This window comes from Cherax quadricarinatus, chromosome 34 (assembly GCF_038502225.1).
Source record: "Cherax quadricarinatus isolate ZL_2023a chromosome 34, ASM3850222v1, whole genome shotgun sequence".
NCBI lineage: Eukaryota > Metazoa > Arthropoda > Malacostraca > Decapoda > Parastacidae > Cherax > Cherax quadricarinatus.
In genome coordinates, this window is record NC_091325.1 from 21122064 (window position 1) to 21135602 (window position 13539).

Here is a 13539-nt window from a genome sequence, read left to right on the forward strand (position 1 = left end):
ATAACAATACTACCATATTAACACTACCATAACAATACTGCCATAACAATACTACCATAACAACACTACCCTAATAACACTACCATAATAACACTACCATAACAACACTACCATAATAAGACTACCATAATAACACTACCATAACAACACTACCATAACACTACCATAATAAGACTACCATAACACTACCATAACAATACTACCATAATAACACTACCATAACAACACTACCATAACAATACTACCATAATAACACTACCATAACAATACTGCCATAACAATACTACCAGAACAACACTACCATAACAATACTACCATAATAACAGTACCATAAGAACACTACAATAACAGTACTACCATAACACTACCATAACAATACTACCATAATAACACTACCATAATAACACTTCCATAACAATTCTACCATAATAACACTACCATAACAATACTACCATAATAACACTACCATAATAACACTACCATAACAATACTACCATAACAACACTATTATAATAACACTACCATAACAATACTACCATAACAATACTACAATAATAACACTACCGTAATAAGACTACCATAATAACACTACCATAACAATACTACCATAATAACACTAACATAACAATACTACCATAATAACACTACCATAATAATACTACCATAATAATACTACCATAACAACACTACCCTAATAACACTACCATAATAACACTACCATAATAATACTACCATAACAACACTACCATAATAACACTACCATAATAACACTACCATAACAGCACTACCATAACACTACCATAATAAGACTACCATAAGACTACCATAACAATACTACCATAATAACACTACCATAACAATACTACCATAATAATACTACCATAACAACACTGCCATAATAACACTACCATAACAATACTACCATAAAAATACTACCATAACAACGCTACCATAATAAGACTACCATAATAACACTACCATAACAATACTACCATAATAACACTACCATAACAATACTACCATAATAACACTACCATAACAATACTACCATAAAAACACTACCATAACAATGCTACCATAATAACACTACCATAATAATAATACCATAATAATACTACCATAACAACATTACCATAATAATACTACCATAATAACACTACCATAACAAAACTACCATAACAACACTACCAGAATAATACTACCATAATAACACTACCATAACAATACTACCATAATAACACTACCATAACAATACCACCATAATAACACTACCATAATAATACTACCATAACACTACCATAACAATACTACCATAATAATACTACCATAACACTACCATAATAAGACTACCATAATAACACTACCATAAGAATACTACCATAATAACACTACCATAACAATACTACCATAATAACACTACCATAACAACACTACCATAATAATACTACCATAATAACACTACCATAACAATACTACCATAATAACACTAACATAACAATACTACCATAATAACACTAACATAACAATACTACCATAATAATAGTACCATAACAATACTACCATAATAACACTAACATAACAACACTACCATAATAATACTACCATAATAACACTAACATAACAATACTACCATAATAACACTAACATAACAATACTACCATAATAATAGTACCATAACAATACTACCATAATAACACTACCATAACAACACTACCATAATAATACTACCATAATAACACTACCATAACAATACTACCATAATAACACTAACATAACAATACTACCATAATAACACTACCATAACAATACTACCATAATAACACTAACATAACAATACTACCATAATAATAGTACCATAACAATACTACTATAACAACACTACTATAATAACACTACCATAACAATACTACCATAACAATACTTCCATAACAACACTACCATAATAACACTACCATAACAACACTACCATAACAACAATACCATAACAATACTACCGTAACAACACTACCATAATAACACTACCATAACAATACTACCATAACAACACTACCATAATAACACTACCATAACAATACTACCATAACAACACTACCATAATAACACTACCATAACAATACTACCATAACGACACTACCATAATAACACTACCATAACAATACTACCATAATAAGACTACAATAACAATACTACCGTAATAAGACTACCATAACACTACCATAGCAACACTACCATAACAACACTACCATAACAACACTACCATTACAATACTACCTTAACTCCCTTCTGGCTGCTGAAGTCAGTACTTAAACACTGTATAGCAACGTTGATCTGGAAAGAAATATAACAAGGAAATTATTAATATATAAACTAATATATCAGAGCATAAAACGAGCAAAATAATTTATACAGATTTATATACATCAGATAACAGTTTTATTTTGTGCTGCTCTGGGGATTTTATTGAATCAGTGAAAATAGTTCTAATCATAGTAATAATAATAAAAAAAGTACAGCAAAAATAATATTGAAAATAGTAATGATGATAATAAGAGTAATGGTAGTAAAAGCAGCAGCAGCAGTGCCAGTAGTAGTAGTAGTAGTAGCAGTGCCAGTAGTAGTAGTAGTAGTAGCAACAGTGCCAGTAGTAGTAGTAGTATCAACAGTAAAGATGTACACAGAAAACTGAAATAAATTATATCCGATTAGTTGTCCCAGGAAGCTTTGTTGATAAGTACAGGCAGGACCCGCTTTACAGCGCTTAACTTAGTAGCGTTTCGCTAGTGCAGCGGTTTTCAATTATACCCAGTCTTCATTTATTCAGACTTTCTACAATAAATATATTTACCAGTTATGAATAATAATACTAAAATTAATGTTAAATTATAAATTATTATTATTATTATGACTATTATTATGATTGTTAATATTGGCTGGTAGTACTCCAACTCACACACTAAATGGCCGTGGTTCGATCCCCGGACTAGTGTAAATGTTGGGTATGTTTCCTTACACCTGCTGTCCCTGGTCACCCAGCAGTAAGCAGGTACCTGGGTGTTAGTCGACTGTAGTGGGTGGCATCTTGGGGGATGGGGGTGGCAGTATGCCTTAGGTAAGGCTGGGGTTGTGAAGTGAGCTGAGGTTATGATAATAGCTCTCAGTCTGTAAGATATATATATATATATATATATATATATATATATATATATATATATATATATATATATATATATATATATATATATATAAACATTTATGCCCAACAGGCTGTTTAGTGACGAGCTGCTGAACCTATGAAACAGTTTGCAGGGTCGAATCCTACTGTGGACCGACTTCTCAAGGGAGGTTCCTTGATGCTGGTGAGGGGCTCTTGATTTAGGGAATTGGATCTGTGCTCCAGTTCTTTGAATTGAGCCTGAATGCCTTCCATCCCTCCCCCACAGGCGCTGTATAATCCGTACCAGCTTAGCGCTCCCCATGATAATAATAATGGTGTGGATTGAGAGATAATGTTTGTAAATAATTCCGCCTGTTTACGAACTGTTCCTAGCATTTAACTAGGACATGCTCCTAGCATTTAACTAGAACATGCTCCTAGCATTTAACTAGAACAAGCTCCTAGCATTAGAACAAGCTCCTAGCATTAGAACAAGCTCCTAGCATTTAACTAGAACAAGCTCCTTGCATTTTCTCTGTTATTTCTACTTCCCAGCTTCACTAGACTCTCATCGTTCTTAAGCAATATATATAAACAGAGGCTGACACGTACAAAAGCCCAGACGATTGTTTAGGGCTTAAAGTACCTTCATATATACAGCTGGCAATTATTACCTGCTATCAGAGGTAAACAGGGAAGCTCAGATATACGAGTCTTCTGCCCTGACCACTTCCATCGCCATGTTTGTCATTATCAAAATAAAGGTTGAAATTATGGTAGCAACATTACGTGCTTCACCTGCTAACTACGTGCCAATTATACACTTCATTTTATTGTGCCATTAATGGCGTAAAAAATATAATAAAAACTAGCGCTTGTGAGTGAAGGGCCCTGGAGGAAGAAGTAGCACTTGAGCGTGACCTGAGCTTCTTGTGCCAGGAGGAGGAGGAGCTGTTCCTCCTCCAACTACATTATTATTATTATTATTATAATCAAGGGGGAAGCGCTAAACCCGGAGGATTATACAGCACCTGGGGGGGGGATGTGGAAGGCATTCAGGCTTAATTTGGGGAAGTGGAGCACAGATCCAATTCCCTAAATCAAGAGCCCCTCACCAACATCAAGGAACCTTCCTTGAGGGGTCCTCCAACTACAAATACATGTACAAAGTAGGGATGTATCGGATGTGAAAATTTAGATATCAGCGGATGCGGATGTGTAATCGGATGTCTTACCTATTTTGCGGATGCGGATGCAAATGCGGATATCTGTTTACAGCACAATGCGGATGCGGATGTAAGAAATTGTGTGGATGTTCCGCGGATGCGGATGCGGATACGGATATCCGATACATCCCTACTACAAAGTATACAGGACTACTATATAGAAAGTCGCTTGTTATGCTGAGTATTTCGGGTAAATTAGGTCAGTTTTGACCCAGGATGCGACCCACACCAGTCCACTAACACCCAGGTACCCATTTTAAACTGATGGGTGAACAGGGACAGGGACAGCAAGTGTCTTATGGAAACACGTCCCTAATGCTTTCAGCCGTACCGGATGAGATTCGAACCCCGGAGCTCAGTTTGTGAGGTGAGTGCGCTAGTGATCGAGCTACGGGATGAGGACCACACCTGAACAAAGAAGAGAACATCTATCTTCAGTAAAGCTAAAATCATGACCAGGTTTCAACTGTTTTCAACTGTTCCTGATTAATGCTGGATGGAATTTAGTTAGCCGCTAACTAGTCTTTTCAACATTATCACTACAAACGGCATTGTGCCTGAAATGAGGACGATGGTTAATGTGATTCTTATCTACGAACCGGGGACAAGACCCTTCCATCCAATTACTGTTCAGTCAGCAGGACATCAATAGTGGGAAAATTATTAAAATCCATAATAAGAGATATAATAAGAAGCCATCTTGAATTTGTTTAAAGAGTTTAACACTAATACGGAAAGAAGCAGTCATGTCTTAAAAGTACTGAGTTTCTTTAGTAAGGTATTTGTGGCAGTGAACCGTGAGAGAGAGTACGATGTTGTCTAGTTGGATTTAATAAGGGTTTTGAGAGTCCCATACAGGAGACTAGTATAAAAAGTGGCAGCAGGTGGTGTATGAGGAAACATTCTCTCATTCTATCATAGGCAGCAAAGAGTATACATAAATGGGGTGAAACCAGAATGGGGACCAGTTACAGAGTTTCACAAGGCTCAGTTTTAGGTCTTTTGTTGCTCATAATATATATTAGTAATTAGTAACTTGATGAAAGAATCAAAAGCGACACGATATAAAACTAGGAAAACAAATTTAGAGGAAGATATCAATGATCTTCAGAATTATTTTGACACACTTAAGTTGTAGTCAAAAATACGGAAGATGAATTTCCATGTGGGAAAACCTCAAACATCGAGAATAAAAATAACCCTGACACTTATAAACTAAATAATAAGGAACTTTATCATATAGAGCGTGAAAAGGTCCTGGAAGTTATTGTCAGTAGAAGTCTGAAGGTATGAGAGGAATGCCAAAGCATTCTTAATAGGGCTTAGAGACCGAGGCTTCGTTTGTATTGTGTGTCGTTGTTCTGGTCTCCATGCAACACAACAGATAAAACTGCATTTAAGAATAAAGGAACACAGACGATAAATTGAGAGCCCTGAACACTAAAGTAAAAATAGGGGAATTCTGGTAGCAGTATACATGTGGAAGACGGGCATAAAGGGGATTCATGTAGGGTATTGAGGCTATCTAACTAATAGAGAACTTTAAATGATGGTAATGTGATTGGCTTGCGTTGTCCCGGCCCGGGTCTTTTCAATTGGTGCCTCGGCGTCCTAAATGATGGATTCCTTCCTTCAAAGACTGCAAGATATCAGCTCTTCATATCAAGTCTCCGTGCACTGATACCACTCTGAACGTCTTAAGAGTACTCACACAAGGCAACACTAGAGTCAACATAACAAGCAGGACATCCACCAAAGACAGGTTAGGTAAAGAAACATGAAAAGTGTTTCCTGACAAATAATACCATAATACTACTATTATAGTAATACTACCATAATATTACCATAATAATAATAATAACATAACACCGTCATAACACTACAACAACTATACTACCATAATATTTCTACCCTAATATTACCATAATAATACTACCATAATACTACCGTAATAATACACCCATAACACTTCTACCATAATAATATTACCATACTTTGTTTGGTGTCGCATGATAGCTATGTCGAGGACAGGTAACAGTTTACTCTAAATATTTGGAGACGCTAAAGATATCCTATTACCGTGGGATGGTGTTTGAAACTGCTATATAGAAGGCATGTAAACATTACCGTCCGCGTAGGTCACTTTCAGGGATGACTAGTTTGGTATTAGCCCATTTCACGAGGCGTCTCTGGTTGTTTCCAAGTTGATAAATGAGATACTTGTGCAGTATTAGGATACCTATATTCTGGAAACTTTTCCAGAGTAAAGATACCCAAATATTATGTAAGTGGCTCATTTATTAACTTGTCGGTTTCCTAAACCGACATGATTATAACTGACCATAATTTTTATGGTCAGTTATAATCATCTGACTAAGACCCGCGCCAGAAAACACTTGCCCTGTTTCCTGACGAACCTTACCTAACCTAACGTAACCTACGTACTTCTTGTTACATTCCTCACAGTGTAGGGCAGACTTCTGCACTAGTGAATAAGTCTGTTCTGTGCTTCTTAAGCACTAAATCTTTGATAGAGACAAATGAGTTTATAGCTATCTAGAGTTGGTTGTAGCTAATATGAGCGGATACATTGGAAGTTAGGCTGCTAACTGGTAACAAAATTTATGTTTTTTTTTCCAAGGAGATTAAGTGGAGAGGGCAATGAAGAAAGAGTGAAGGCCTGTGTGAATTATATACGTTCATCTTCGAGGAACTGATGGCTAAAATCCTATAAGCCTTATGGGAAAATCCTACAGCTACACCTCTCTCCGTTTTGTTGTCCAGGTGGGAATTAAAGTGTGACAAATTATTCTCGCATGCTAATTTTCTGTATACTTTGAACAGTACCCTATTACCTCTAGAACTGTATATCCAGAAACTTTGTAGTGGGTTCTAGATTGTTAACTGTGTATACTTCAAGGTTCCTAGGTGAGATGACTAGTACATCGTCTACGTAGCACATCTAGATGACTGAGTTAGGTATGATGGTTAGGTTACTTCTTAACTTAGCCATAAATTGATTAGGTAGGACGGCGCTAAGACGAGCCCATAGTACTGATTCCAGTGTACCGTACAAGTGTCTTTGTCTAAATAATTGGACTGATGAAGCCACAACGTGGCGAAAAGTTTCCTTTAATAAAAATCACAAACATACGTATGTGTGTTCATTATATCTTATCTATATTACTACGTACAACCATAAGGACACTTCAGTGCAGTAACATGTCTTTTGAATACGATATGAAGCGTTTCAGACCTCTTTATGTACTCAAACCATACCACGGGTGGGGTTAGAACCCGCGATCAGTCTCAAAGCTCCAGACCGACGCGTTAGCCACTGGGCCAGCTGGCTACAGTAAGATTCATCCAACTAGGTATATTTATACACCATAGGAAGGTTAGCATAGGCACCACTGTGACCACAAATGCCAGTTTTTACAGACGAATCTCCAGCTAGCGTGGCCGTGACGAACCCCAGCTCAAGTTTGTTTGCAATCGTGTTATTACGATTTCGTGAGTCATGTTGACTCTTTATGTAATTACTTGATGTACAGTAATATAGCCACTGAATGCTTCAAATTATATCTTGAATTAGAAACTATATGAACAAGTTTGCCTACAAGTGTTGCCCCTGCACTCCTACTGGCCCATGCTACGTAGATTCTCAAATCTAATCAATCTTACTCATATAACTGTCTAACCCATCTTTAAAGCTACCCAAGTCGTTAGATTCAATAGCTCTACCTGGCAGATTATCCCAAGTAGTTGAGTCTAACATTGTTGGCCATGTTCACCATGCAGACTGTTGTGGGTCGCATCCTAAGACAGGAGAGGGAAAGGCTTGGCATACCTTGGATAAGGCTTGACTTTGAAATGAGATACGCAAGCATCTCTTTGTAAAGTTATGTGTAAAAATTAAGATATTGAAAACCTTTGAGTATATTACACCTGGTGTACCGTAGCTTAAGCTTTTGAGTGTTTAACACCTTTGATGAGGCTCCATAAAATGTGTGTTAACCAGGACGATGCACTCGTGACATGGCACTGAGTAACTAAACTGAGAGTGAAAGAAGAGAGAAAGACCAACACGCTCTCTCAAGACACAACTCAGACTCCCAGGTACAACACCCCGATACTGGGGTAAGCAAAACTACTAGACCCTAACTAGGTACCGGGGCAGCCAAGACTCTTTAAACAAAACAATCAGGTACTGGGACGAGAGAGACGAAACAGCACAAGTGTGAAGTATGATAATATTCGAAGACAGGAAGAGGTGCGACCACTTATCTGTCAGCGGGAGCTGAGTGTGTGGCCGGAATTACAATCCAGGCTGTGGTGGAGGCTGAAGGTTGGGCTTCACATTTACAGTGTTCCTGGTTGATAATTAACGCGTTACACCTGATAATGCCATCCTGGGGTTGAGGAGAGCACAAGGGCAAGGTTAATATATTTTAAGTCTCGCAGTGGGGTGGGAGGGCTTCTGATCCATCTGATTTACCGAGGGATGGCGTGAGGGAATAGGCTGGGGCACTGTTGAAGAATTTACAACTAATCCACAAAATAATGATATTACCCAAGGGTTCGGTCCATCCAGGACCTTTCTCAAGTCTCTGATGACTGGATAAATTGCCCAGAGACCGAAATGTTGCCTGGTTTCATCTACAATTTGTGGGTTAATTGTGAAATGTTTCATCTGCGGTATTGTGACTTCTGAGTTACTGAAAGTTTAAAGTGCAAAGGTTGAATGAAACAACATTTACAACGTAGTTACCTAGCAACAGACACCAAGAAACTGAATGTATAGCGTAATGTAAACAAGAACGGGTAAGGGACACATTTACAAAGTTTTAATGGGACGACATTCCGCTTTGTGTAATCCTTTATGAAGTTATGACCACGTCAAGTACTATCCTGAGCCACACGTTGCCCTCACACTGTGTGTCTATACAAATATTCAAGAAATTAGTCGACTATTGCAAGTGGCGTTGTGCGGAAGGTAAAACCGGCCTCCCAATGGAAGTAAGCCACATAGTTCGATTTTCCCGGCTTATCCCTGGGGTCTGGGTTATTATTTCTGGGTTATTAATCCTCCGGGATTACGAATATGAAGTCTACCTCTGTCTCATGAATCCACCTGTTGTTCCACAGCAGAAGTGAATGAACAGTGGGGTAGTTATGAGACAGTTACATGACTGTTTTCAGTTATCATCTAAACAGACGATCATCATAGTAACCTGAGCCAAGAGTTAACTTAAAAACTCTGAAAAACAAACACAAGTATTCACATTATCAAGTTTGGCTTAATGTATATATATATTATATATATATATATATATATATATATATATATATATATATATATATATATATATATATATATATATATATATATTATATATATATATATATATATATATATATATATATAAAACAGGAAAATTATTATTATTATTATTATTATTATTATTATTATTATTATTACTGGCAGCGGCAGTAGCAGCAGTAGTAGCAACAGCAGCAGCGGTAGTAATAATGATAGTAGCAACAATAATAACGATAGTACTAATAGTAATAATATTTATAGTATTTCTTCTTCTTCTTCTTCTTCTTCTTCTTCTTCTTCTTATTATTATTATTATTATTATTATTATTATTATTATTATTATTATTATTATTATTACAACTACATATTAATACACAAAACAGAATAAGAAAGTGGATATAAAGTTTATTCGTCTCCATAATGGTGCCTTAATAAACGAGTGAAAATGTAATAAACGTAATAAGAGTAATAATGTTCAATGGTAACGACCCATGTGAAGAACAGGCAGTGTGGGTCGTGAACGTGGTTACTTGTTCATTAAGGATAATGACATCAACAACTGACATCAGTAACCAGTGAGAGATAATATCAGAGAATATCAGTGACAGTGTTCTCAGAGAGGCGTAATAACATACGATATTATGGATATTACGTGAGAATACTTGTTGAACAGTGTCTTTATATTAGCACAAATAACCCGCACATAGAAGAGAGGAGCTTATGACGACGTTTCGGTCCAGCTTCGACCATTTACAAAGTCACACTCCCTCCTCTCCTTTTCGTTAGTGTGCCTGTGTAAATGGTTCAAGTCGGACCGAAACGTCGTCGTAAGCTCCTCTCTCCTATGTGCGAGTTATTTGTGTATTGTTCCAGTCACGATATTGTGCCTTTATTTACTATTTCTTTATATTAATACTAGTACTACAGTACTACTAGCACTACTACTATTAATATTACTACTACTACTACTGCTGCTGCTATCATTATTGTTATTATTATTGCTGCTACTACTGATAAAAATATTTGCTTTAACACATGTCTATGTGTCTTATGGAGGCATTTGGAATACCATCCTCCCATGCTGAGGGAAGGGATACCATCCTCCCATGCTGAGGGAAGGGATACCATCCTCCCATGCTGAGGGAAGGAATACAATCCTCCCATGCTGAGGGAAGGGATACCATCCTCCCATGCTGAGGGAAGGGATACCATCCTCCCATGCTGAGGGAAGGAATACCATCCTCCCATGCTGAGGGAAGGGATACCATCCTCCCATGCTGAGGGAAGGGATACCATCCTCCCATGCTGAGGGAAGGGATACCATCCTCCCATGCTGAGGGAAGGGATACCATCCTCCCATGCTGAGGGAAGGGATACCATCCTCCCATGCTGAGGGAAGGGATACCATCCTCCCATGCTGAGGGAAGGGATACCATCCTCCCATGCTGAGGGAAGGGATACCATCCTCCCATGCTGAGGGAAGGGATACCATCCTCCCATGCTGAGGGAAGGGATACCATCCTCCCATGCTGAGGGAAGGGATACCATCCTCCCATGCTGAGGAAAGGAATACCATCCTCCCATGCTGAGGGAAGGAATACCATCCTCCCATGCTGAGGAAAGGAATACCATCCTCCCATGCTGAGGGAAGGAATACCATCTTCCCATGCTGAGGAAAGGAATACCATCCTCCCATGCTGAGGGAAGGAATACCATCCTCCCATGCTGAGGGAAGGAATACCATCCTCCCATGCTGAGGAAAGGAATACCATCCTCCCATGCTGAGGGAAGGAATACCATCCTCCCATGCTGAGGAAAGGAATACCATCCTCCCATGCTGAGGGAAGGGATACTATCCTCCCATGCTGAGGGAAGGGATACCATCCTCCCATGCTGAGGAAAATAATACCATCCTCCCATGCTGAGGGAAGGAATACCATCCTCCCATGCTGAGGAAAGGAATACCATCCTCCCCTGCTGAGGGAAGGGATACCATCCTCCAGTGCTGAGGGAAGGAATACCATCCTCCAATGCTGAGGGAAGGAATACCATCCTCCAATGCTGAGGGAAGGAATACCATCTTCCCATAATGAGGGAAGGAATACCATCCTCCCATACTGAGAGAAGGGATACCATCCTCCCATGATGAAGGAAGGAATACCATCCTCCGATAATGAGGGAAGGAATACCATCCTCCCATGTTAAGGGAAGGGATACCATCCTCCCATGCTGAGGGAAGGAATACCATGCTCTCATGATGAGGGAAAGGATACCATCCTCCCATGGTGAGGGAAGGGATACAATCCTCCCATGCTGAGGGAAGGGATACCATCCTCCCATGCTGAGGGAAGTGATACCATCCTCCTGTTTCTCCATGTGGTATCTGTTAGTAAGTCACTTGTGTCCGATTCGTAAGCATGAGAAGTGTCCCCAACCCGACGGTCGTGGGAAGATGACCCACAACACAATCTTAGTTTGAACATCAAAATGGTATACAATACCGACAGGTTGTTAGGTAAGACACATATGCAACAGTTAGACAACTTTATTCGGAATAAAGTTGTCTAGCTGTTGCATATGTGTCTTACCTCACAATCTTAGCTTATTAGAAAACTGTTCCAATCTAACTCAGATCGTCTTTTGTTTTGCCAGTGGTAGAGCGAAGTTGTTGAGAGTCCAAGAAAGATATACCTTGTGGGGAACTTGGAGGTCATGAAGAACTGACCGATAGAGATAGATGGTGTAAAATACCGACACGATGGGAAAATAGACACAAATGCAGTATAAAGCGATCGTTCATTGACAACGTTTCGCCCACACAGTGAGCTTTATCAAGTCCCAAACAGATCTGATTGTTTGTGACTTCATAAAGGATCGTATTATATTGTATTTATATTTATTTTCCCAAGAGCTGCCCAGTCTGTTCACTACCTTGAACATCAGCGTGTCCAGGGACTCATGTTCACTGCCTTGAACATCGGCGTGTCCAGGGACTCATGTTCACTACCTTGAACATCAGCGTGTCCAGGGACTCATGTTCACTGCCTTGAACATCGGCGTGTCCAGGGACTCATGTTCACTGCCTTGAACATCAGCGTGTCCAGGGACTCATGTTCACTACCTTGAACATCAGCGTGTCCAGGGACTCATGTTCACTGCCTTGAACATCAGCGTGTCCAGGGACTCATGTTCACTGCCTTGAACATCAGCGTGTCCAGGGACTCATGTTCACTGCCTTGAACATCGGCGTGTCCAGGGACTCATGTTCACTGCCTTGAACATCAGCGTGTCCAGGGACTCATGTTCACTGCCTTGAACATCGGCGTGTCCAGGGACTCATGTTCACTGCCTTGAACATCGGCGTGTCCAGGGACTCATGTTCACTGCCTTGAACATCAGCGTGTCCAGGGACTCATGTTCACTGCCTTGAACATCGGCGTGTCCAGGGACTCATGTTCACTGCCTTGAACATCAGCGTGTCCAGGGACTCATGTTCACTGCCTTGAACATCAGCGTGTCCAGGGACTCATGTTCACTGCCTTGAACATCGGCGTGTCCAGGGACTCATGTTCACTGCCTTGAACATCAGCGTGTCCAGGGACTCATGTTCACTGCCTTGAACATCAGCGTGTCCAGGGACTCATGTTCACTGCCTTGAACATCAGCGTGTCCAGGGACTCATGTTCACTGCCTTGAACATCAGCGTGTCCAGGGACTCATGATCACTGCCTTGAACATCGGCGTGTCCAGGGACTCATGTTCACTGCCTTGAACATCGGCGTGTCCAGGGACTCATGTTCACTGCCTTGAACATCAGCGTTTCCAGGGACTCATGT

The 13539-nt window shown here is 39.4% G+C and overlaps 1 protein-coding gene across 1 annotated transcript in view; it reads right to left on the minus strand.

Annotated features, from left to right (window-relative positions):
• grh (grainy head) overlaps positions 1-13539 on the minus strand; it is an 893472-nt gene that overhangs the window by 92859 nt on the left and 787074 nt on the right. Inside the window, exon 9 of the mRNA XM_070091236.1 lies at positions 2272-2328. Within this exon, the coding sequence (XP_069947337.1) occupies positions 2272-2328 (57 nt within the window). The remainder of the gene's footprint in view (positions 1-2271; positions 2329-13539) is intronic.